This window comes from Podospora pseudopauciseta, chromosome 1 (assembly GCF_035222475.1).
Source record: "Podospora pseudopauciseta strain CBS 411.78 chromosome 1, whole genome shotgun sequence".
NCBI lineage: Eukaryota > Fungi > Ascomycota > Sordariomycetes > Sordariales > Podosporaceae > Podospora > Podospora pseudopauciseta.
Window position 1 is genome coordinate 2393956 of NC_085892.1, and position 25388 is coordinate 2419343.

At 53.3% G+C, this 25388-nt stretch overlaps 7 protein-coding genes across 7 annotated transcripts; 5 read left to right on the forward strand and 2 right to left on the reverse strand.

Annotated features, from left to right (window-relative positions):
• Nucleotides 1-1800: 1800 nt before the first annotated feature.
• On the forward strand, nt 1801-6058 carry QC763_106530 (uncharacterized protein). The gene is made up of 2 exons (XM_062907228.1): nt 1801-3955; nt 4016-6058. The coding sequence occupies exons 1-2, from the start codon at nt 3657-3659 to the stop codon at nt 5241-5243; spliced, it is 1527 nt and encodes a 508-aa protein (XP_062770157.1). The 5' UTR covers nt 1801-3656; the 3' UTR covers nt 5244-6058.
• Nucleotides 6059-6365: 307 nt separating this feature from the next.
• On the reverse strand, nt 6366-7460 carry QC763_106540 (uncharacterized protein; the record flags this gene model as incomplete). Its single annotated transcript, XM_062907229.1, has 1 exon — nt 6366-7460. The coding sequence occupies one exon, from the start codon at nt 7458-7460 to the stop codon at nt 6366-6368; it is 1095 nt and encodes a 364-aa protein (XP_062770158.1).
• VPS8 (Vacuolar protein sorting-associated protein 8) lies at nt 7400-13040 on the forward strand (the record flags this gene model as incomplete). The annotated part of the gene is made up of 3 exons (XM_062907230.1): nt 7400-8414; nt 8469-8901; nt 8956-13040. The coding sequence occupies exons 1-3, from the start codon at nt 8037-8039 to the stop codon at nt 13038-13040; spliced, it is 4896 nt and encodes a 1631-aa protein (XP_062770159.1). The 5' UTR covers nt 7400-8036.
• A 275-nt stretch (nt 13041-13315) lies between these two features.
• On the forward strand, nt 13316-14287 carry QC763_106560 (uncharacterized protein; the record flags this gene model as incomplete). The annotated part of the gene is made up of 1 exon (XM_062907231.1): nt 13316-14287. The coding sequence occupies one exon, from the start codon at nt 13316-13318 to the stop codon at nt 14285-14287; it is 972 nt and encodes a 323-aa protein (XP_062770160.1).
• Nucleotides 14288-14800: 513 nt separating this feature from the next.
• Nucleotides 14801-16663, forward strand: QC763_106570 (uncharacterized protein; the record flags this gene model as incomplete). The annotated part of the gene is made up of 3 exons (XM_062907232.1): nt 14801-15079; nt 15132-15898; nt 15950-16663. 3 exons carry the CDS (start codon nt 14801-14803, stop codon nt 16467-16469), a joined length of 1566 nt encoding a protein of 521 aa, XP_062770161.1. The 3' UTR covers nt 16470-16663.
• ARP4 (Actin-related protein 4) lies at nt 16524-19037 on the reverse strand. Its single transcript, XM_062907233.1, has 2 exons — nt 18455-19037; nt 16524-18392 (listed from the first exon to the last, which is right to left on the reverse strand). Exons 1-2 carry the CDS (start codon nt 18507-18509, stop codon nt 17029-17031), a joined length of 1419 nt encoding a protein of 472 aa, XP_062770162.1. The 5' UTR covers nt 18510-19037; the 3' UTR covers nt 16524-17028.
• Nucleotides 18588-23948, forward strand: QC763_106590 (uncharacterized protein). The gene is made up of 4 exons (XM_062907234.1): nt 18588-22281; nt 22344-22400; nt 22452-22652; nt 23097-23948. Exons 1-4 carry the CDS (start codon nt 19355-19357, stop codon nt 23200-23202), a joined length of 3291 nt encoding a protein of 1096 aa, XP_062770163.1. The 5' UTR covers nt 18588-19354; the 3' UTR covers nt 23203-23948.
• The last annotated feature ends 1440 nt before the right edge of the window (nt 23949-25388 follow it).

Genomic DNA, 25388 nt, shown 5'->3' on the forward strand with positions numbered 1-25388 from the left:
CAACCTCAAGGTGGCGGATGAGATTGAACGCCCATAAAGTTGCTGAACTACTATGGTATATCCCCCTGATAGGTAATGCAGGTGAGCTCACCCATATACCCACCTATCGATAATGTATCTTGAGACACAAACACTCTATAAAAGGTTCCTCAACACTCCCGCCTACGTACACCTATACAACATGCTCTCAAATCTTGAGGCCGAAAGGGAATGTAAAGGAGATGTGTTTATGGTCTTCATATCTCGTGCGAAATATGCGCGTTACAACTCTGCTCCCTAAGATACGCGGTAGGTGCCCTTTATGAACACTTGATACCTAATCATATCACATACCAGTGGCGTTAAAAGAATATCAAGAAATGGGCTTGATCGATTCCTCATGAAACGTTCATCCAATTTCCTTGTTTCCAATGCCAGGTACCAACTCCACTAAGCCCTGACTGGCTGACATGATACTACACTTCTCGAGTTGATGAATGAATCACCATCGATGAGCTCAGCATAACCATCGTTGTCGGGATCGCTCATAACCCTGACGAGCGAGGCAAAAAAAAGTCCTGAACCATGTCCCCGTGAAAACGAGAAGAGCCATATGGATTAGTAAACTTTGGTGATGATGAGGTGATAAGGCCCAGGCCGAACTCGGTGTTGAGCGAAAGGCAAGGTGGCAGTGTAGTAGCAATGTAGATAGACATTGGAAGATCATCTTGGATGTGGGTGGGATGCTAACGGCCATGAGAGCGGCACGTGCATCTGAACGTACCTACCGACCTGCACGGCGGGAGCAGGCGGAGGGTAGCAGAGCTATCGAATGGTGGTGTGATCTGAGATGTATAGGTCTTTTGCTTTTACGGTCCCTGATAGTCATACTATGTATATAAGGTTTAGTTCTGTGAAGGCAGTTACACAAAGTCCCAGCCAGTTTAATGATATACCGCCTGTTTAGACAGCCGCCGTAAAGCTCAAGTGCGACCTAGGTATGTGTGATTGATTCGCTTCTTGTGCTCCGTTTCACCGTCTCATTAACGGCCGTGGTCAACCACGCGGCCGGGTACAACGAGTGCAACTTCAACCGATTGACTCCACGGTTGTGCAAGTTTCAAAAGGTTCGCTGTTTCGACAAGCCGAGAAATTGCCTTGCTGTTCTCGGCTTGACGGAGGTGACGTCGGTGCCGGCTTGCTCGGGATCGGGTGTCGTATCCAGCAACAAAGAAAACTACACACACGCGTCCCTGCATCACTTCGCCCCGTCACTACTACAAGGCTGATGGGGGCGGTGAAAAAAGCTGGTGAAAAAGCCGGAAGCTTTCCAGGTTGTTGGTGGTAGCTTGTGGTCCGCTGGTAGGGCTTCACTTCTCCGTCCCTAGTCTTGGAGTTTGACAAATTCTTGAATCCTTGTCGCTCCCACAGACATTTCGGGGTTTGGAGGGGTTCTTTGATGCTGACGTTATGCCCCGCAGCTCGACGTGACACTCCGGTCTCGTACATATATCACCCGCAGACGTGTTCGGGCTGTATGTAGGTAAAACGGTAAAAACACGACTTGGCTGCTTGACGCGTATTATCGATACTGTGCTTGTTGTTATTGTTTCTGCACCCTGGAAGTATTCACCACTCACACAAGGGACAGGAGAGGTGGTGGCAGTGGTCGAGGGCCACGGCTAGAGACCGGGCAGCCGCAGCTGGCCTTGCCACCTCATCCTGGTGAGGCGTTCATCTTGAGACATAGTGGGGATAAATAGTATCCATTTCTAGGAAATTCCTATAAAAAAATGCTATAAAGAGCAATAGTTGGAATCATCATGATGAATAAGATAAAAGATTCATGAAATGACATCGATTTTGCACTCCCTGCATCATTGCCAAGCCGCCCATGACAGATCAAGTCAGCAGGGATCAGACGATCGGCTTTGCAGATAAAAAGTGGATCCGGCTTGGCAGATAACGAAGCTGTGGAGACCCCACCTCTCCGCCTTTCTATCGAAGCCCAAGCGTGCCGCCAACGATCTCGGAAGACGCCTTTGAGAATAAAAGATCGATTACTGTACGATACTGACGGATATGGACACGGAAATGCCGCGGTTCATCCGACCATGCGGACGGCCATCTCCCACGCGAGTTTCCCGTTACTGGCCCGCCCAAGGGAAAATATATTGCTGCCCGTTCTTGGCTGCCAAATTGGCCGCGGCCACCTCTACTCAAGACCAAGAGACCAAGACCAACTGTCCAAACCAAGAATTCGTCGCGGCTGCCATTGGCGCTACCTGACTGGGCGGGTGGCTTTTCTCAGGCGCGCCGATCGAGTGCCCGTATCGAGGGCTTTGCCCATGATCATGCAGCGCAGCGTCGGCCCTTGGCTTGTCTTTCTGCTTGCAGAATAGATAGAAACAACTCTACTCGCTGGAAAGGAGCAGCAGTTGCGTCGTCAGCAAGACTTGGTGATGCCGCCGTCCAATGCGACAGCTAACTTGGCTGATAATATTGCAGGGAGCAATACCTCGATATCAAGCCACATCTTAACCGGGCGCCCCGGCACCTAACAGTTAGTGTCCTTCGAGAACGCTTACTGCTGTTATAACCGCCGAAGAATGGGCTCTGGATCAACGATTCAACGCACACACGCCGGCAGGGGGCGACAGTTCAATTCCGACTTTCATGATTCAGCGCAATTTGGGCTTCTCAGACTTTTCGAGGAGAGGGCGTGAATTGCCCGATAGTCCTTCATAAGAGAATGGCCACCACCAGATGTACCAGATAAAGGACGCAGCCGTCCTGCCGAGGCGTGGGTGATGAGGGCGTCTCAGACGAACAAAGCGAAGGGGTCAAATGGTAGAGGCGGGAAGCAAAGCCGTAATTCGAATAACCGGGAAAAGGTCTAGAGCAGGTGGTATTTTCAAAAGTGAGGGATTGGAGCTGAACCAGTCTGCAAAGTTTCACTTGGAAATCCTCCGTACCTTAATCGTCCATGGATGTCAGATTGTGCCATGCTCGGATCAAACCTGTGAATCGTGAGTTGTCTTCTTCTGTTTCTTCTGTACTGGCCCACAAACCTGAAATCTGTGGAATCAAAACGGCGAAAAAAGGTTGCTCCCGCATTCAGCGGATGACCAAGTTCCAGCTTCTTTTTCACCAACTCTTGTGAACCTGGAACCCGACGGCACCCCTGCCCTCCCCGCCGAAGGACCCGACCCACTTGGGATTAGCTTGCTGTGTCTACCATTAAGCACAGCCCTCCCGCCCCCCTCTCCTGCCTCAAACAGCGAGACATCCCCCCAACCCCAGCGCCCATCTCTCGCCTCGACTCCGCTTCCATCCTTTAACATAGCGGTTCGCTCCAACCAACCCTTCCCTTCCTCTTCCACCCCGATTGCCATTAACCGTATCCCTTCTCCACTCATCCGCACGCAGCACACAGTGTTCGCCGGCCCTTTGAGGGAGTTCACCTTCGACGCAGCTCGAGCCGACTTCTGCTTCCGACCGCGAATGAAGCAGAACCGTTGTATCCTCGAGGGGTAATCTGTCGACCACAACACGGGTGCATCTGCTCGCCGCCAGCAATCTGCGATGCTGATGGCCGTCGTGCACCCTTGAAGTTCACCACAGCGCCACTGAGCCTTCACCTTCATATCATCTCGTCTCGTCCCGTCTCTCCCAAGATGGCCTTCATTGATTCTGCCTTGGTGTTGCAAGGCGTTCGGATAGTTGCCAGACAAGCAACCGAGACCGTGGTATCGACCGCATTGTCATCAACAATCAACCCATCGCCCACCACGGACATCACCAACTCACCAACGGACTCGCCCACCGTCCAACCCTCTTTGACCTCTCTCACATCATCGACCTCACCCGAAGCGACTCCGAGTCCGTCTCCGCAGCCATCGCCGGGAGGTAATAATTCCTCGCCGTTGCTGTTTTTTGTAGCGCTGGGCTTTGGTGTCGTCTTCACCAATCTCTGGTAAGCAGGAGAGAAAGGCGATGAGAAATATTTGAACATGGGTGTCTAACAAAGAGGCAGGATTATCGTTGGGGTCAAGTACTGCTTCAGATACAATGCCCGTAACCGTCAAATGCGGATGAATGAAGATGGCGAACCAATCAACATGGAGAACATGCCTCGCCCGCATCGTCGCCGGCGCGAAAAGAAATTGATGACCATCGATGAGGTCAACGAAAAATTTCCGATGCTCAAGTACAAGACGTGGGTTGCAAGCCGAGCGCAGGAAGGACTACCTACCCGCGGCGGTGTTTCAAGCCCCAGTCGCCCAAACAGTGTCCGCGATGCCGAAGGTGTGATTTCCGAGCTTCCTAATAAGGAGCGCATGTCTACCGAGGAGCGACCAACAACGAGCGCAACCGCACCAGCAGCAGAAGCGACAGCGAAAAACGAAACGGCCGCAACTCCCGAGTCAACGACGGCGGCTGCCCAGACCGAGAAGCCCGGAAAACATGCTTCAAAGGAAAGCACCTCGAGTTCGATAGGTGGGCCTCAGCCAAGGATATCCACGGATAGGGAACGGGGTGGGGGCGATGATGGAGCTCGGGATGCTGATGCCGGAACTCTCCATAAAGCGTCGACCCAAGGCGCACATGATGACGATGAGGAAGATGATGAGCACATTGATGCTGCCATCCCACCCGAATGCATGGGGACCTCGGGAGACACGTGTGCTATTTGCATCGACACTCTCGAAGACGACGATGACGTGCGCGGCTTGACTTGTGGCCATGCTTTCCACGCTGTTTGCTTGGACCCGTGGCTCACGAGCAGGAGGGCATGCTGCCCATTGTGCAAGGCTGATTATTACACTCCTAAGCCACGACCTCCAGGCGCCGAGGGTCCCGACGGGGCCACGGTGATCGCCATCAGCCTCGTTGATTCGCGCTCGAACCGGATGAACATGCCCAATCGGCCACGGCGCACCTTCTTTGGTCTTCTGGGCTCTGACAACCGGAGCGAGAGAGAAATGTATGCCAGCAACAGACATAGGCATGATAACCGAACACGATCCTCCCGTGCTCGCGATAACAGGCGAGGGAACAGGACTCGTGCGCCAGCGAGTCCTGCTCCAGTGTCGGAGAGCCAGGCTAGCAGCGGCGGTTGGTTCTCCAACATGAGAACAGCTATTTCGAGACTTCCAAGAGGGCGGCAGCAAAACACCGACAGCCAGACTATCCCACCAGCATCGGGGGCCAACCCGGCTGTGACACCATCCCAGCTTGAAGCTGGAGTACAGAGATCATGATCTTCAGCCCATCTTGGAGGGGAGGGGAGCTGTGTGCTCATGACATCGCTGTTCCCCGCATCTATTGATACCCGTATTTCCCACCATGTACATGTCATTTTCTGATGCCGTCATAACGACTGCTTGGGAGTCACAATTCGCCCATTTCACCAGCCTCTAAAAGTTCCAGTACAGGTGACTCGTTATTGGATTCTTGCAATTTATCTCGCAAGCACTTGCGTCTGATAAAGTGGCGGTAATCCCTGAGGCATCAAGAGAAAAATTAGCCGGTAACGAAGTGGGCGACACAGACTCAGGCATTTGAGCGCCAGGAAGAGGGTAGAAGAGAAGAGCAGGAGAGCGTTGAGCACTAATCTGCTGGCTGGGATATTGGCTGTTCTACCTTTCAATTAGTCTGTTTTTCTTCTTTCTCTCGATCTGGCTTTCACTGTCGGTTTGTTTATTATGGGATGTTTGTTTGCGGGTTGCGTCCCCCTTGTTTTCCTCCCCACATTTGGATTTGCATAGCACCCCTCACCATATTTGGCTTTTTTGTTTCGAAGGACAACGCGATAGGAGGCTACACTTGACACACACGACTCACAACTCTCTACCACAAGGGAAGAAAGGGATAAGCATGGAGTTTACTTGGGATTTGGTTTTGTATTTTTTTGCTCATGGGTTGGGAAGGGAATGTAAGCTGGATGGGATGGGATGGGATGGGATGGGATGGGGGTGGCGGTTACAACGTGTATATGTTCGCGAAATGGGGAGGGGGGTTGCTGAAAGGACTTTTTGGAGGGCTTGCCATGTAGTGGAATTTGAACCAGATGAAGCACACGCGAACAAGAATGGTTCAGCTGTTGTTGATGTGATCATTGTGTGGTGTCTATTGCTATGCTCGCTGTGGATCGTCCAGTATATATACCATCTGAAATTGAAGGCCAGAAAAGACCTTCTGGGCTGCTGCTCAACTTGAAGCTACTTCCAGTGATATGCTTCAAACCATCTTTCATATAGCTATCCATCATCAATGTATGGTGGTGTCGTGGCCCACGTTGGAAATAAAAAAACGCTAACCGCCATATCCCTTTCATCTTCCTCAACCTGCCTTCCGTCAAAGTTGTCTCTCTCTAAAAGCGATCAGAGGTAACTCCCCTTCTGAAACCTCCCCCCAAAATTCGCCGCCTTGTTCAACAACTCCCTCTTCTGCTTCCCGCTCACCACCCCACCAACCTTCATGTCCTTCTCCCAGCTAAAAGCCCTCTTGCTCGGGTCATCTTCTTCCTCATCTTCCTTCCCACTCCCACTCTTTGCCTTTCTTTCAGCCTTCCTAGCCTGGTGCTGCTCCACCAGACTCTTACCCCTCGTTTGCTCGGTATAAGACTTGATTCTGGCTTCATCCTCCGCCGTCCGTTTTGACGGCCCGGCTGATGGACCGATGGGTTGTTGAGGGGTGTTGGATGGGTCGTCTCTACCTAGCACGGCATTGGCGAGGCGACGACGCTTTTCCTCAGGGGTCTCGGTCCATATTGAGGATACCCCGGAGGAAGACTTGGATTCTGTGACGGCGCGGGGGCCCGTGTTGAATTTGCGGGCTTTAAGCTTGGTTGGGTCTGGGGCGCGGTAAGAGGTTTCTGTTGGAGGGGCTATCATCCAGGAGTCGCGTTTAGGGGCCGTTTCTGGTTCCGTGTAGGCAGATAGGGAGGAACCCTGGGGGGTTGGGCGGGAGGGGACGGAGTCGGGGAGGGCGGGGCAGTAGTCGTCGTCTGAGTCCGAGTCGGAATCGGGGTTGGTGGTTGGGCGAGTTGAGAGGGGTGCTGGGGGAGGAGCGGGGCCGAGGACTCGACGGGGTGGAGGGGATGGTTTTGATGAGGGTGGGAGGGCTGGGCCTGGGGAGTCGGAATCGGAGTCGTCGAGGGTGATCTCGTCGTTGTTTGTTGGTGGGAGGGTTGGTCCTACTGGTGAACGGGAGGGACCGATGGATGGCTTTGTGACGGCGGGATTGAGCGGATTTGATAGATTTTCTGATGGGGGGAGCGACGGTCCTATTGATGGCTTTGTGGTAGGTGGTGCGCCGGGACCAAACCCATCGTCGGAGTCGTCATCTAGGGGTATTTCATCATCGTTGTCACGTCGCGAGACTTTGGGTGGAGGAGATGCTAGGAGGCCGTCGTCTTCTGGTATGCGCTTGCGCTTTTGAAGATGTGGTGGTAACTGGGGTCCAATGGAAGACATGATGACAGTCTCATATGACTGTTGACGAGTGAGTTCTTTGTTTGTGATGGGGTCCAATGCCTGGTTGAAGTTGAGAATAAGTTCGCGACAGGCAGGGGGATGATGCAAATGGTTCCAGTTGGGGTACTGCTGCTAGCTTATCGATAAGGCTGACAGCACCACTAATTCAGGTGGCTGAGCTCGAGCAAGGATGTTGAACATGGGGGGTCTCTGGGAGGCCCGGGGAGCTGGGCTGCACGCGCAATTGCTCCACGACTTCCAAGGTTCCCAGCTCCCGTCGAATGCGCCAACCTTCCGAGGGGCCGCATCTCTTGATTCGCATGTACAGAATAGAGGGGGACTGAGGATTGAGACTGCTTCTTCCAAATGTACAAACTTTTCAAACTTCTGTCCTCAGCCCTAGAATTCTTTGCGCTGCCCCGCAGGCAACGAGGCGTCGTCCCGCCAAGCTTCCATACCCTGATCGAATCTACCCAAGGAAGCGAGTGATAGCCTTTCGGCGTCGAGTACATACTTTTGCGCGACATACACATTTACGAGTCTTTGCGGAGCAATGCATTCAGCAGCCAGTGCCAGATGAGTTCGAGTCAAGCACAGGGCAGCAATGGCCCGGGAGACAATATGGCCGACATTCCAGAACTGGCCCCAGAAGCAGATGATCACAGGCTAGGGTCGAGCTCTAGCGATGAGGAGACAATAAGAGGGGAGCGTGACGAAGACTATGTTGCTGATGCCGCCATACTGGAGGAAGAGGAAGAGAACCGGCCAGCTGACGTTCCAATACCCACTGTCGAGGTCGATACCTCTGCTTCCATACCCAACCACTATCGTGGAATTGTTGGAGCTTCACAGGAGGCTACTTCGGAAGATGGGTCGACCGATGCTATACCGCGGTTGGCGGCAAGCCCTATGGGTTCCAACCTTTCAATTCCAGATGATACTCCGTCTGCTCAGGTGCGTTTTTGAAGAGTTGCTTTGGTCTGGAACTGGTACTGACAGTTGCTACAGGGCTCCGTCGTTTCCTCGATGGGTAGCAGTGTCTTGCCCTCCTTCGCTCACCGACCTGGTATGAGCCCAACGCCATCTTTCAGGCCGTTTGACCAGAGATTCCAATCTCGTATTGCCTCGCCACACCTAAGCTCTCCCCGACCGTCCTCACCTGCCTTTCTTGCTGGACATAGCCGAACAGTGTCTGTGAGCAGTCAGTTTCTACTCGATTCGGGTGAAACAGAGACGCCGTCTCCGCCATGGGAGGTTGTGAGGTGGACGAAGCTCAGAAAGCTAAATAGCCAGGCTTTCTCGGAGGCAGGAAAGAGAAATTTTGGAACTCCAACCTGTCTTGCCGTCACAGCAAATATCGTGATGGGGACATCAAAGGGCATAATCCTGGTTTTTGACTATAACCAAAATCTCAAGTTGATCATTGGTCCAGGAACAAAAGGTTCGCTTTGAGCCGCTCCTCCGGTACGAAAATCAAGGGCTAACTGGATGGCAGCTGTTGAGTCGGGTCCTATCACATCGATTGCCATTTCGGCAGACCATAGCACTATAGCTGGTGGGCACTCTAACGGCAATATCTTTACCTGGGACACCACCCGAGCGGCGAGACCGTTTCTTAGCATACCCCATTTGGACTCAACACAAGTCCAACGCAGAACGGCCGACGGTCATTTCTCCAATGTTGCTATCACTCACTTAGGATTTCTCGGAACACGCCACACAGCACTCGTTTCGGCCGACGACAGAGGAATGGCCTTTTCACATCTCGCAACGCGGGGCACAGGAGCACTGGGAAGGACAGTGAAGACCACTCGCATTCTCGGGCGCTATCCAGACTCAAAACCACCTGTTGGAAAAACCCTCAAGCCCAGCACTGTACTAGGGTTTTCCTCATGTCCCCTTGGTAATGTCGAGATGGCTACTGACGGTATGGGCCTCACGGCGATGCTCACCCCCTATTTGCTCGTCATTGTCTCCACAACCCCTATCGCGCAAACTCAACACAAATCCGCCCGTCCAAAAGAGGTTGCAGCACACAGTGCCATGACCGGGTGCCTAGCTTGGTTTCCAGCTGTGAAGCTGAAGGTGCCGGACCCTGTTACTGGAAGTCAAATTTCCAAAGTGAAATTGGTGTACTGCTGGTCAAATGTCCTCACTGTACTAGATGTGGATGAGATACCAGAAGATGACAAAGAAAAACTCCCAAGTCTCAAATTCAGAGCACGGAGCCGATGGACGTGTGAGGAATCGATCGCGGCTGTCCAGTGGCTCAGCAGATCAGTTCTGACGGTTCTCACGATATCCCAACGGCTGATCGTGCTCGAAGATCGAAGCATGCGCATGACGGAGGCTTTTGACTTGATGGGCAAGCACATCTATCATGCAGATCTTTTTTCAAAACAGCTGAACCCACTGGTGGAACAACTGGATGAAGATGACGACTCGATGCATGGTGTCGTTGCTGACGCGTTCTACATGAGTTTCAAGGCGTATAAAAGCCGCCTGTTTCTCCTGGGATTCAATGATGTTTCGATAGGCGCTCTGTCCAACTGGGCTGATCGCTTGATCGCGTTGATGGAATCTGGGGACTATGTGGGGGCCATCCAACTTGCCACGTCCTACTACACAGGTGATGCTAATAAGCTCACCGTCGGACTTCCAGAAGATGCAAAACTCAGACACTCTATGGTCCAGGACAAGCTGATGGAAATCATGAGCGCCTCGCTCAAGTATGCATTTGGGCAGAGACAGAAGCGGAAAGACAGCGTTACAGACGCTCATCTGCAAGAGCTGGCCGAAACCTGCTTTGTGGCTTGCCAAAGCGTCGGGGACGAGGACTTCGTCTTTGACGAGATGTGGGAATGGTACGAAGATGCCGAGGTCGAAGGCATTTTCCTTGAGACTTTGGAGCCATACATCCTCGATGGATCTATTACGACGGTCCCTCCAGTTGTGGTCAAAGGCATGGTCACCCACTTTGTGAGCAAAGGGCTCGAAAGCCGCCTGGAGGAACTGATATGTCATCTGAACACCGCGACTCTCGATTTGGACCAAATCACCCTACTTTGCAAACAACATAGCCTTTACGACGCCCTCCTATATGTCTGGAATCAAGCCCTTCAAGATTTCATTACGCCCCTCCTCGATTTGCTGGCTTTATTGGTACCATTGATGCAAAACGGCCGATATTCAGGCTCAGCAAACCCGATCGAGGATGATGTTTATGGGGTCAATGCCCTTAAGATTTTCCCATATCTTTCATATGTCCTCACGGGACGGGTGTACCCGACTGGTGAGGCCCTGTCAGAAGAGATCGCGCAGAGGGCAAAGGCTGAGCTTTATTGGCTACTCTTTTCTGGCAAAAGCATTACTTGGCCTAAGGGCAGCAACAAGCGACTCCTCACGAAGCCTTCTCAGTCGCAGGAGCCGTCGTTTCCCTACCTACGATTGATCCTTAACTTTGATGCGCCCAGCTTTCTGAGTGCCCTCAATGAAGCGTTTGAAGATTCCTTCCTCAACGATTCGCCCGAGAAGCAGGCGGCAACCGGCAGCCGACCACGAGATCTACCAGAAGAGCAAATCTTCGGGTTGACTGTAGACAGACAGTACATTGTCTCCATCCTGATGGAGATCATGAACTCGACCGACTACGAAACGACCGACACGATCTACCTTGACATGTTTATTGCGAGAAACCTCCCCAAATACCCACAATATCTGCTGTTTCCAGGCTCAACTCTTACCAAAGTGCTCGCGGGACTCTGCAAGTTTCCCGGCCGAGACCTGGCCGAGGATGCTCAGCTGAGTGCGGAATACCTGCTTTCGGTATACCATCCACCAGATGTCAATGACTTGATTCCCCTTTTCAAGGAAGCTGGATTCTATCGCATTTTGAAGCGCATCTACAAGAACGACAAGCAGTATGGGAAACTCATTGAGACTTATTTTGACGATCCCGAAGACCAAGAAGCTGTGTTTAGCTGCATTGAGGTCTGCTTACGACCGCAAGCGGGCCTTACACGGCGGCAAATACAGGATGTTCACCAAGTCATCAAACGGCACGCGGCTCAGTTTGTCGAGATCGACCCTCCCATGGCAGCCAAAACCATTGCAAAGGTTGCGCCCGAGCTGCATCATGACGTCCTTCAAGCATCTGGTGAGCAACCGGGACTGCAATATTCGTATCTCAAGGCCATCCTGGAGCCACAGACTGAACAACGTCGTACTGGGTCACCAGATCGGGATATGGTTGAGCAGTATCTGCGGCTGATGTGCAGATTTGATCCAGCACATGTGTCTGACTATGTTGGGCTGGTTCAGTCTACCAATCTACGGCTTGAAAACTTGCTTCCAACGATGGAGGAGACAGGCGTGATTGACGCGGCTGTCATACTTATGGCCAAGGAAGGTCAGGCTCAGGAGGCAATGGGTCGGTTGGTTAAGCACCTCGAAACACTAGAATCTGCTCTCCAGGGTCTGCTTGCAGGTTCTGAACCTGAATCGACCACTGAGCAGCTTCACCAGTCTGTCGAGGAGTTGATGGAGGCCTTGAGGAGGTACATCCTAGTCGGCATCTGGCTTTGCCAGGGACAGACGGAGACTGTGCGGGAAGCCAATGCTGGTCGTCGACGGCAGAAGCCTACTCTTGACGATGCACTGTCTTCTGATGAGGCTCTCTGGCTTGATCTGATTGATATCGCGGTGTGGATCACCAAGCAGATCTCTACGGCCCTCCGGTTGTCTCCGGCAGAAACTCCCTCCGAGAACGAGAAGCCCAATCTACCATTAGGCGATAACGACAAAATCACCACTCTTCTCCGCTCTCTGGTGCAAAACACTTTTACCGCACTGCTCACATGTACTTCAACCCCATCACCTTCCTCGACCACAACTGCCGGCATGGGCAGCAACCTGTCCTTTCTCCGAATCCTCAGGGCGTTCCTCACACGTGCGGCTGCCTCCTCTCCCAACTTGGCCGACCTTCGCTCCGTCTTGTCGTCCATTTTTGCGGCGTATGCGTATGAAGAGTCGATCCTGCGGCTGTCCAACCGGCTTCTTGAACGGAGTTTGTTCGTCAGTGTCAACGAGGCGGTCGCGCTCCGGCAGCGAGGATGGCGACCACGAGGCTCAACCTGCGAGGCTTGCCGTCGGAGAGTGTGGGGTCCGGGGGTGGCTGGAAATGTGTTTGAAGCTTGGGAGGAGAAGCAAACGGTGGAAGAGAAGAAGAGGAAATTGAGAAAGGCCCTGATGTCACCGAATGGTGATGTCGGTGAGGATGGGACAGGTGGTGACGAGGAAGAGGCTTATGTTGGCAAGGGCAAAGGGAAAGGAAAGGCACCTAGTCCCAGGTTAAGACAGGAAGATGGGGCGGTCGGTGATGGCGATGTTCAGACAGCTCAGGATCCCCGAGAGGGACGGTCTGATGAGGCTGGGGCTCCTAGGAGGAGGGAGCAGCCACCGTTGGGGCCGTTGGTCTTGCTTGCGTGTAGACATATTTACCACAAGAGCTGCTTGGAGGAGCTGTTGGCGAAGGATGGGCAGGTAAAGGAAAATGAGTATAGATGTCCTATTGACGGGTAGAAGACTTGGGGAGACTTGGTGGGTGATATCAGGCATTTAGCTGTATATATTATGGATTTAATACCAGCCTGTTGGTTTGAAGAAAAGGGGGTAAAATACCGTATTGGATACACGCTGCTGTAACTTACGTTACCCATGTGCAGATCAGTGGGGCGGCCCAGAGTCTTGGCGCTCTTAACAATCCGCCCAGCTCCTGATCTCAATTCTAGATCTCGCCTTTCTATCTTGCAACAAACACGCCCCACAGCATTTCAGTCCCTCCACATGCCGTCAGAATGTCGATAACATCCGAAGAAGAAGTCGAAGAGGACGCGCCTCCCCTCTCCGACTCACCCTCCCACAACGACTCTTCCGACTCCAACAACGGCAGCGGCAGTCGACATCAACACCACAACCACAATCACGACCACAACAATGGCTCAACCTCCCCCTCCGCCACCTCCCACCCAGGCTCCGACTACGAAGGCGAATACCTCTCCGAGTCAGACCTATCAGAAGAAGACGACGACGACGAAGACGACGGCAACCCAAATTCTTTCCCCCCTGCGGCCCCCTTTTCGCAACACACCTTCGCGCCCCCGTTCTACGGCCGTCCGCCAACACCCCTACCCCCATCTCCCTCTTTAACATCCCTGTTGCGACCCTCCAGACCAACAACCCCCGATGCCTCGGACGACGAACACGCCGAACCACTACCTAGGGCGAGGCCAAAAGTGCCGACGTATGAATACTACGGCTTCGTGCTGTATCTCTTCTCCAGCCTCCTGTTCCTCTTTTACCTGCTCTGGAGCTACCTCCCGTCGCCGTTTCTGCACGCGTTGGGGATATACTACTACCCTAACCGGTGGTGGTCGTTGGCGGTGCCGAGTTTTATCGTCATGTTGCTGGTGTATATATACGTGGCGTTGGCGGCGTATAATGTGGAGATATTGACGTTGCCGATGGGTAGCATAGAGACCGTGGTTGATGAGGCGGCGCAGGTGGCGGTTGTGGATAGTCGGGGGAGGATAAGGGCTGTTGGGAAGCGGGGGAGGGATAGGGGGCAGGGGCATAGGAGGAAGGGGTCGGGGAGGAGTAATAGGGATGAGGAGGGGGGAGGGGGGCAGCATGGGGGGTTGGATTGGAGGGAGGTTTGGAATGAGGGGACGGATGCGGTGATGGATGTGCCGCTGGCGGGGGTTTGTGAGGTGCTTTATGGGTATGGGGGGGAGGAAGAAGGGGATGGGGATGTAATTACGAGGGTTTAAACAGAGCGGGCGTTTGTTTTTGTAATGATACCCTTTTGTTTGCGTGGAGCTAGTGGCGTACTTCGGTCTTGGAAGGGGAAGCAACTTGGCGAAGTGCAGAAGGACTTTGATGTTATTGTGGATAGTTGGATGCTATTGAGGATGACATAAAAGTTCTTCTGGGCTTCGATATATTGCACTTTCCATGCTCTTATAGTTCCAAGGCCGAAGTAGGCTAAAGTTGTCAAGCTAGCCAAATATATAGCGAGCGTTGATTGAGAAAATAGCAGGAATTGATTACATCGAGTATTTATCGATAATGGTGTAGATGCGGGGCACCCACTACAGCAGCAACACAACGTCGTGGAAATAGCAAGGATAAGCAATTGAACGTCGGCACAAGTTTATTCCACATAAAGAGTTTGGGCGATTGTGTATAATACATCACGCAAGGCCGAACATCCGTAAGTAAGCAGGCTGAGGAGTCACAAGTGGGGTACGTTCGATCAGGGAGGAGGGAAGGAGGGCAAGCCGATGAACATCAACTACCTCGTATCCAGCATTTCCCGCCAACCAGCTAAACCTCGTGAGCCTCACAACCTATTCAAAGACACAAGCAAAATGGAGTCGCCCACGTCCGATGCCTCCCTCAAGGAGCAGCTCAAAAGCACATTCGTGGGCAAGACACTCGACCAAGTCCCCACCCCATCAGTGATCCTCGATCTGGCCAAACTCGAGACGAACTGCAATGGAATGCTGGAAGCCACGGAGAAACTTGGTCTGCTCTGGCGGGCTCACATAAAGACGCACAAAGTATAAATCGTCGTTGAGAATAAGTCGCCGGTCATGAGTTGACATTGTTCAGACAACAGAGCTCACCCGCCTCCAAGTCGGCAATGACAAGTCCACTCCTGTGAACATTGTCGTCTCAACCATCATCGAAGCAGAGAATATCCTCCCATTGCTTAAAGAATACCAGTCCAAGGGGAGAAAAGTCAACGTGCTCTTCTCCTTTCCCCTCTTCCCTTCCGCGGCCTCTCGACTAGCCGATCTATCTGCGCAGTTAGGACCGGATTCCATCTCTCTTATGATTGACCACCCTGACCAACTCGTTTCTGCCGCAACTATTGCTCACACAACGGGTGCTTACCCCCCTCTGGTGTTCATCAAGATTGACGGTGGCTACCACCGAGCAGGCGTACAGCCCTCTCCCAGTTTCGCCACGGGGGAGTCAACCCAGGGGGACAGCAGCCACCCTTCCGAAGTCCTCATCGACGCCGTTCTCGAAGCGGAGAAACAAAACAAGTGTGTCTTGCACGGGGTGTACATCCACGCAGGCCACAGCTACGGCACCAGGACTGACTGGGCTGCATTGGGCTATCTAGCCCAGGAATTCCAAATCTGTCTCGACTTTGCCGAAGCGATCAGAAAACGAAGCCCAGGGCATAAGCTAGTCCTTTCCGTTGGTGCGACACCTACCGCAACCACCATCCAGCACCCTAGCATCATCTCATCTGGTGACAACAACAACAACAACAACGGTGATAGTTCAGTTCAGAAACTAAAAGAATTCATCATCGCCCAGTCAAAAAGAGAAAACCCATTCAGCCTTGAAGTCCACGCCGGGGTTTAGTATGTCCCTCCCTGCCCCCTATTCCTAGGTACTCAGCTAACACCCCCAAGTTCAACCCTCGACCTCCAACAACTCGCCACCCACGCCCGGGACTCCTCCCTCCTCAAGGCTGACGACATCGCCATCAGTGTCCTAGCAGAAATAGCCTCCCTCTACCCCTCCCGCGGCAAAAACTCCACCACCGAAGCCCTCATCAACGCCGGCTGCCTCGCCCTCGGCAGAGAACCCGTCACCGACAAGGGCAGCATCCCCGGAGTGGATTACTCCGGCTGGGGCTTTCTTATGCCCTGGGGCGGTAACCTCACCTCTAACCCCACCCCAGGTCCTGACTTTCCCCGTGTTCACCCCGGTTGGCAAGTGGGCAAAGTCTCCCAGGAACATGGCATCTTGGTGTGGGATGGTAAACCCGAAGACGAGATCCCGCTGCAGTATGGACAGAGGGTGAGAATCTGGCCTAATCACAGCTGCATCGCGGGCGCGTGCTTTGATTGGTATTTGATTGTAGACAGTAGGAGCAAGGGGAGGGAGGACGAGGTGGTGGATGTTTGGCCTAGGTGGAGGGGATGGTAGGTAGAGATTGTGATCACGAAACCAAGTGTCGATGAGAGGGAGCATACAATACTTTGCCGTACTTTTTTCTAAGAACTAAAAACCCAGAACAAGGCTCGTTGAGCACCTGAAATGAAACAACAGTCAAAACCAGCGCTGGACCTTTTTAGAGACCACGGTCTTTTCCCCTACGCTGACTCCTCGTTCGATCAAAGAGAGGTGCCCCCGGAATAATATACCCCCCCTTTCTTTCACTTGGCTCACTCAAATTTCACATAACGCCAACGCATGCCCTACCCTTACCCCTACGCCCTTACGCCACCCCCCCTTGGAGGTGCTTCATCCCTCTACTTCTTTTCCTCCTCCTCAGCCACTTTCTTCCTCTTCCCCTTCCCCTCCTCCCTGCTTGCCTCTTCTCCTCCTTGACTTTTTTCCACTTCCTTTTCTCCTCCTCCTCGACCTCCTTCGTCTTCTTTTCCTCCTCCTCCAGGGCTTCGCTTACCTTCAAGCATACACCGTTGCGAGCTTTTTTCTGACATCTTCACCTTCCTCTCCATCAAAGTCGGGTTGGCCGACCACCCTACTTGCAGCGCTTCTCCACGATCCCAGGCCCGTTCTCCTCGTATTCCTTTCGTGAGATCCACATCTGGTGGAATGTGCCCAAACTCCCGAGGATGCTGCCACCTATCCAGGCCCCGAACCGCCTCTCGCTGCTGAGGCCGGCGGCGTGAAGCTTGACCTTAACGCTGGGGAACATGGCTGTAAGTTCGTGGTTCAGGCGGTCGGTGAACCCTGGCAACAAGCTTGTGCTCCCGGTAACGACAACGTTGGCCAAAAGGGCAGGTCGAACGTCGACGTCGATGGAGTCGAGTGCTGCCTTGATCAAGCCGGGCACAGTCTGGGCCTTGGTGATCTTTCCTTCCTCGGTGGCGCCGGGGAAGGCAGCGTTGTCGTCCCACATGCCCTCGGCAACCTTGAAGCGTTGCTCGCGCCACATCTGATTGCTGCCATCTGGCATCTCAAACACACGGCCAGGCAGGTTCTTGGCGTAGTCCTCGTTTCCTGGCGCGAGGTATCTCCCAGGGCCCCTCCAAACCTCTACCACAGACTCCTTGAACTCTTTCAAGACTCTCTCCTCCTCATAGGCCCTGAAGGAGGGTGAAATCTGGAAATCAAAAGTCTTCAGTCTGGCGTCAGCAGGTTGCCCAGCCTCCACCGGCTTCTTGTTTTCCACCATAAAAGTAGGCACAACCTCCACCTTGGGCTCGCTGGCCTCAAAGAGTGACCTGATCTGGCTGCTGAGCCATACACCGCCGACAGGCGACCGCTGGACGCTCCGCTTCAGCACCATGCCGTCAAAAATCGCCGTGACACTGGTGTTAGACCCTCCCACGTCCAACACCAAGGCTGTCGCCTTCCCCGCTGCAAAGGCAGCCAGCACCGGGGTCTTGCTCAGCCAAAACGCAGGACACGCCCAATTCTCCATGCAAATCTCAATGGCCTTTTCCCTCTGCTTTGGTGAGTTCCACGCCGCCTCTGTCATCAACAGCGGATTCTCCGCCATGGGCTTTTCGTAGTTTTCCGTCTCGTCTAAATCAGCCTCGTCGGCCATTTCCACATCTTCGCCCTCGGCTGCTGGTTTGGGCTTGTTGTTCAGGCCGTTTTTGCTGGGCGGGGTTGGGCGGGGGATGCCCAGGCGGTTGACAAGGGCATGCTCCCAGATCTTGGTGGCGGCATCCCAGTCCTCCACGACGCTATCGCGGTTCATGTAATTGCGGATCTCGAAGTCAGCACGGGGATACATTGCCTGGTCGCCGAAGACATCGCGATTGGAGGTGATATGGCCGTAGAACGAAGGGAGAACCTGCTTAGGCATTTCTTCGCCCGCGAAGCCGGCACGGGTGTTGATATAGCCTGGGTCAAGGACGATGGCAGAGACTTCGTCTGAAGGGGCGGAATTGTTAGCATGTGCGCTCCTACTGGGGGTAGCAGATGATGGAGCATACCTCCGCCATAGACGTCTGTCGGTTGTACCGACGAGGGGAGCGGTTGTTGTGCCATGTTGTAAGTTGTGATGTCGTATAATATGATGATGGGCTCTGTAGCTATCAATTGAATCTGTGTGGAATCAGTGATGGTGTGTGAAAGATGAGATTTTAGGTTTGTTGGGAGTAAGTTGCAGGCGACAGAGATGGAACCAGTCGCGTGAAGAATGATTGAGCTTCTCGAATTACGAGGGGTGGGCGCAGAGCTGCAAGACGGCGCGTTCCTGCTCTTAAGAGAAAACAGTGGGGCATGGAAGGCAGCCTTGGCAAGTACAACCACTGAAAGCCTGCCTCAGTGAGCTGTTGTACCTTGATGGATTTCCATTGCAGTTTGCCTGCCCACACCAGCTCATTGATTCTTCCGACGGAGAAGCCACCACAGAAATTTTTAACTGTCAGGACACCTAGCTTTTCCTTCTTTTCTACAACGTACCTCCCTTCGACCAAGACTGCCCGTCAAAAGCACAGACTCCAAACCAAAAAGACCAGCCCAGGTTTTCGGCACCGACCTTCAAAGCCCCACCTGAAAGCGAAGCTGGGGAAGGCCCCTGCCTGCGAAGCTAATTCTTGGCGCGACTTTGCTTCCCGTCCGCCGCGACTTAACAAAGGCAGCGAGGCCAGCGGAGACAAATCGCAACCACACATCGCCAAATCGTGATTCACCTTTCCCCAGGCTTCCGACCCTGCCACGGCACTCGAGGGCAGCCAAACTCTAGGTCGCCGGCGCTCAAAACGATGAGATAGCCGTGTACCATCCAGCGCATTCCAAACGAGGACCTGAGCTGCGACCTCGCACCTCACCAAACCCTCTCACTACAAACCCATCCCATTCCCGATATTCCAACCGCTACCACTGACACCATGGCGGTCGACGAACTCGACTTTGCCAATCTTAACGACGAGGCTTGGGCTGATGTCGAGGCCCGTGACGAAGCCGCCATCAAGAAGATCAACAACGCTTTTGAGGACGGCGAACTCAATGGCATTATCGGCAATGTCGCATCAGGCGGCGCCATCGACCAGGCCGACAAAGCCGACGATGCTATCGACTTTGAAGACATGGATTTGAGTGACGAAGATGACCTGCCCGAGGAGGAGGAAGCGACGGGCCCGCCCTTGGACGTTAATGACGATGAGGACGACCTCTTTGGTGACGCCGGCTTCAGGTCCTCCCCGGAACCCGCTGACGGACTAAACGACGATAACGACGCCGATTCCAATGCTCCTGATGCAGACGGTATGGATATTGACGAGCCTGCCAAGTCGCTGGAGGAACTGCGGGCCATGAACTTCGACTTTGATCATGACCCTGGCCTGGACGAAACCAACCAAGATCCCAACATTCCGGCCCCTGCTGAGAATCTCGTGGAAGCCGTCAAGCAAGCCTACCCGGGGTTCAAGGAGAACGCTGTTCTGCCTTGGAACGAACTTTTGCGCCCCAAAGTTGCCACCTGGATCTCCAAGAAACCTCTGAAGCCTCCCAAGCACCTCGTGCCGAGCAAACTGAGCTTGGATTTGGAGGCCGATCAGGAGAAGCTTTTCAGAATTCCCGGCACTGCCATGTATTCGGTATTTCAGAGGATCAGAGATGCCGAGGCGCGCGGTCTGTGGTCTCTAGAGGAGTATGAGCCCCTGGAGCAAGCCGATATTGAGGTGTTCAGCGTGGACGATGGGGAGTCTGGCGATGAGAAAATAGGTGGGTACACCCTGCGCGACATCGCCCTTGTGTGCGATGACTGGGACAGCGTCGTCGGGCTTGCCGAACTCCAAAGCCAAAACCAGGTCGACTCCGTCACTGAAGACAGGCACATTAAGTCTGAGCCTGACGAAGATGACGAAGACGACGAGTGGGATAGAATGTTTCTGGATAACCAGCCTGCCTCGAAGAAACGGCGGCTGGAGATACCAAAAGGCCTCCCGCCTATCCCAACCTTTACAGCACCGAACTTTGACAATTACGAACAAGCTGCCTCCAAGCTCGGGAAGCGCGTCATACTGGACATGAACGACCCGTTCCTTCTTGTGGATGATGTCGAGTCGTCAGAACGAGCCGCCAAGAGACGCAAGACCCAACACAAGACGGTCCGCCTGGCAAATGGACGCCTTGGCCGCGAATTGACCCAACGATTCAACTTTTCTTCGGACCAGGCCTACGATGCTCTCAAGGAAAACGCTCAGAGCAAGGTTCGCGCGACGTTGGCGCCCATTCCCGTTGAGCACAGTATGCCTGCCCAGCGGCTGTCTTGGCCATATTACAAGGTCAAGCTTACTGCCAGCGACCCGCACAGTTATCACCGGCCGCAATTCCATCCAAAGAAGGATGGTCAACATCTCATCAGGTTTTCCAAGCCTCAGCCTACAAAGCGCAAGTTGATGAGGGCCAAGAAGATTCCAGAGGCCTTCAGGACATCTGCCGATCTCTCAATGAACGACAGCTCCACCGCTGTACTACTGGAGTACTGCGAGGAGGTTCCCATTGTACTTTCCAACTTCGGCATGGGTCAAAAGATCATCAACTACTACCGTCGCTCAAAGGGCACTGACTCCAACTCTAAGGGAGAGAAGAGGGAGCTCGGCGAGAACTGTGTTTTGATGCCTGAGGACCGGTCTCCGTTTGCCATGGTTGGCCAGGTACATCCGGGTGAAACTGTGCCTACTCTTCACAACCAGATGTTCCGAGCCCCCATCTTCAAGCACAGCCCGAGAAAGACTGATTTCCTCGTCGGGCGCAGCTCCACCGGCAAATCAGGGGCGAGCTGGTACATTCGCAACATTGATCATCTTTTTGTCGTCGGTCAGATTCTTCCCTCGATGGAAGTGCCAGGACCTCACTCCCGGCGTGTGACCAACATTGCCAAAAACCGCCTCAAGATGGTTTCATATCGCCTGCTCAGGAACAGCGACAATGTCACGCTCAGCGATATCACAAAGCACGTCGCCGAGTCCAACGAGTCACAGAACCGTCAGAAGCTCAAGGAATTTTTAGACTTCCGCAAGGAGCAGCGCAACTGGACGCTTAAGGAAGGCGACGAAATGTTGCCGGAAAGCGAGATCCGGTCGCTTGTTAGGCCTGAAGAGGTCTGCCTGTTGGATGCCATGCAGGTGGGCGCACACGAACTCGAGAACGGCGGCTATGAAGTTAATGACAGCATGGTCAACGATGAGAATGAAGCCGGTGACGAGCTACCTCCGGATGCACTTGCTAATAAAATGGCGCCGTGGAGGCTCACCAAGGCTTTCATTGATGCGAGCCATGGCAAAGCCATGATCGCTGTTCACGGTGCGGGAGACCCGACGGGCAAAGGTCTCGGCGTCAGCTACCTCCGCACCTCGATGAAGGGTGGTTTCCTAGAGCAGCTTCAAGGTCCCAATGCTACATCCGCCGATGCCATAGAGCGACAACGGAAGGCTAACGGCGGGCACATGTACAACGTCAAGAACCAAGACACGCTGTACAGTGAAGCTCTCAAGGATATCTGGAACCGCCAGCGAGAAAGTCTGCAGGATGCGCAGGAGCACGATGACGACGATGTTTTGGCACAGGAAGACGAGGATGATCGCTTCAACACCCAGAGTCAGGCTCCTTCCCGCCCGGCCGTCCCCGATGGCGTCAGCCAGATCAGTCAGAGCCATGCCAGCGCTGTGGGTGGTGGCAGAAAGCTGAAGATCACCCGGCAAATCAAGGATGAGAACGGCGAGCTTAAAACTGTTGAAGAGATCGTTCACGACCCCGTGGTCATCAATCAATACCTGAAGAGGAGGCGCCAACAAGCCATGGAGAAGATCGAGTATGTTGCTGTCCTCAGAAACAGTCAATTCAACCTGGATTTTGCTGACATGATATCTGTAGCTTTGACAATATCAAGCTTACCGGAGACAAGGAAACCGATACGCTCATTCTTGAAAAGTTAGTATCAACCTACCATTGCAGTGCACGGAAACTAACACGTTTTGGCAGAGCTGCGATTGAGCTCGAGCGTCTACAGAAGAACAAGATCCGAACAGCCAAACGCACCAAGCAGAAGGATCTTCAGCAGCGCATGAAGGAAGGCGGCGCCGACGGCCCCGATTCACCCGGTCCCGGCGGAGAAAAGGTCCCGGGCACGACGAGGAAGTGCGCGAACTGCGGCCAGGTCGGCCATATCAAAACCAACAAGAAGTGTGTATGCCCCAGCCCCTTGTGTGATTCTTTCGACGATGAGGAGCTCTGGGAGGAGATTGAGGAGGAGGAGAAGGAGGAGGAAGAGGAGGTAGTGGAGCAGCCCAAGGCGAAGCCGAAGAAGAAGCGCAAGCCGCGGAATTGTCCGACTGCTCGCAAAGAGCGGGAGCTGGATACGCAGCGGAGCAAGCTGCTCACCGATGCTTCCCAGTGGTGAAGTTTGGGCTCTTATGATGTTGCTTTGACAGGAGTCTGGTCAGCAACCCAAGAAAGGCGTGGTCTAAGGAGACGTAAACCGCCGATATGATCGTGGAAGAGCTGCGAGTCATGATTTCACAAGTTTTCTTTTCTTTTACTTTTTCTTTTTCTTTTGTCTTTTCTTACTGTCAACAACTTCATGCTTTGCGTTTACGTAACACTTGGCTGACATTTAACCCCCAAAAGGCTCTGCCCGCTTCTCAATGGGTCTCGACCCCGCGAGCAGAACCCCGACGACGCTGCTGGACTTGCATCTGGCGACGCGCCTGTTGCGGCCAGTTTCATTCTTTGAAGAGAGGAGTGTCTCCCGCCGTTGGGCCGAGATGAAGGGGGTAGGGGTGGGAGGCGCCGCGGTGCGGTGCGGGGGTTGGTATGCTAAACTTGCAGTTCTAATTTGGAGCTATCGATCATGGTCCTTGAGGCAGGAGACTGTACGGCAGTTGGGCAACCGATCTATCTGCGACGTACCCAACATCGACCTTTGGCACGCAAGACACGCCAACCCGGTTTACTGGCCAGGAAGGAGATTACGGGAGGAGGCATGGAGGTTTGTGTGGGGATACAGCAGAGTATTTTGAGGGGGGATCGGTTTCTCGCTTGAGTCTTACTTACTTACATCATACCCCTTTTATTTGCGCAGGCGTTTGGTATTTGATTGATGTACTCGGTAATTTGAGGAGGGACAACAATGGGTATCTAGGGATGGGTGGGGGTTTCACGGTTTTGGGAAAAAGAAGGTGGGCGGCTCGGTCTACATTACATTTGGCGTTACCAAGGGGACGAGACTAAAAGGTCATGGCGTTCAAGGAGAGTGTCTTTTCAACTGCATTGAGGGGGCTAGGATCTGGCGCTCTATGTCTTGAGGTGGGGGGAGGTTTCGCAGTTTGAGGATGAAAGGGCGTTAAGCTGGGGATATCAAGAGAGAGCGTGTTGATGTTAGTGGAGGTTGTTGCAGTGTACATAATTATGGAAATCGTGTATAATGAATGCGATACGTACCAGCCCTATCACGGGACTTGGATGAGTGGTGACCAATCTATCTGTTACATGGCCTTGCTGGTGACAATGAATCAGGAGAGCCAAGGAAAGGGGTAAGTTGGAGTACCCAGTTTGAGGGTTGAGAAGAAAAGAATTGGAGATGGCTAAACGCCGGTGAGTGGATGTGAGGTGAAGTCACGTTAGGTTGGTCATGATGCCAAAAATGGGTGCTTAACAGGGCGGTATATAGATTCTATGTTTATGAGCGGGTGATGTAAGGTATGTGTGTGTGGGGAGGGGGGAGGTGATGGCGGGTGGTAGTTACACAAGAACCTGGACTGTCAAGAACCGCTGTCAGCTTACAAGAACGATATCCAGTGTGCACAATCCAAAAAGAGAACAAAAGCAACCGGTTGGGTACCAAGATTTGTTGAAATGTGGGGGTTGGCTTGCTATTTATTTTGTGAGTAGGTATTCACTCGGTTCTGTCTGTGAGCGGCAACGTGAGTTGACAAAGCTGTGCCTGAGAAGTGTGTACATTGGGGTAAGGCTCTTGGGGATCTTTGGAGGGGTGATAGATTAAACGGCCACCAAAATCCTGGCGTTTAGATGGGCGCCCACATTCCGATCAGTAATTGTTTGCTCATGTAGGTTTCCTGGGATAGAACAGATTTGGAGATCTGCCCCCCTGAATCCCGGTAGTTGTATGCATGCCATATGTTGTTGGTTCGTTGATGCTGACCGGGAGGATATATTGGGTCCTATACTTGGGGAGAGAAGGTAGGTATGACGGCATATTCAAGAACGCAGTCTTGACAGTCAACAACCTCCCGCATTGTCGCTCTTCTGGGAGTAGACTGGCTGTCTGAGACGTAGATATGGCACCCAGATAGGGCTGCCGAGAAATATAACACCTCATTGGCCCAAAACCTCCTCACAGCCAGCCAGCCAGCCACTCAGTCGGTCGACAGGAAGACTAAACCTCCGGGCCCGCAGTAACGATCTTCGGACCACACGGCCTTTCCACCTGGCCCTGCGCCTTACGGGAGGTGAGACAACCGGCCGGTTGGTTCAGCCATCCTTGTTGTGGCCTACTGAGGCCAGCCCGGCCTGTCTTCCTGGTCAAGTCCTCTACACAATGTCATGCCTGCCGGCTCCGAACTCTTGTGTTGTTGGGTCTCGCCTTGGGCCATGCATTGACCCGGCGGTTCGTCAGTGTAAGGCTGGGTAGGTGAACAAGGTCTGGATTCTGTAGGCTTATGCTGCCAAGTGGCATGAGGGAAACGGGGTGTTGATCTCGTGATTTACATACATGCTGGAGACCACACACAGTCTAAAGAGAATGAAGGCTTGTTCGTGCCGTCATCTTGCTTGCACACGTCCCGTGTGCCCGGCATATCAAAAGGGGGGGTGATGGCGTAAGTCGGCGCTTGCGCTTGCCTGGTCTTGACGACAGACGCGCTGCCGTCCCAATCGGCACTCGACTGGGCTTCGCTACCT

Bases quoted from the DNA above. Each gene is read 5' to 3' on its own strand.
- QC763_106530 (XM_062907228.1), top strand. From the start codon at position 3,657: ATGGCCTTCATTGATTCTGCCTTGGTGTTGCAAGGCGTTCGGATAGTT. The intron at 3,956-4,015 runs GTAAGCAGGAGA...ACAAAGAGGCAG, and splicing joins GTCGTCTTCACCAATCTCTG to GATTATCGTTGGGGTCAAGT.
- ARP4 (XM_062907233.1), bottom strand. From the start codon at position 18,509: ATGGCACAACAACCGCTCCCCTCGTCGGTACAACCGACAGACGTCTAT. The intron at 18,393-18,454 runs GTATGCTCCATC...CCGCCCCTTCAG, and splicing joins GACAGACGTCTATGGCGGAG to ACGAAGTCTCTGCCATCGTC.
- QC763_106590 (XM_062907234.1), top strand. From the start codon at position 19,355: ATGGCGGTCGACGAACTCGACTTTGCCAATCTTAACGACGAGGCTTGG. The intron at 22,282-22,343 runs GTATGTTGCTGT...TGATATCTGTAG, and splicing joins CAAGCCATGGAGAAGATCGA to CTTTGACAATATCAAGCTTA. The intron at 22,653-23,096 runs GTGTGTATGCCC...AACCCCCAAAAG, and splicing joins CATATCAAAACCAACAAGAA to GCTCTGCCCGCTTCTCAATG.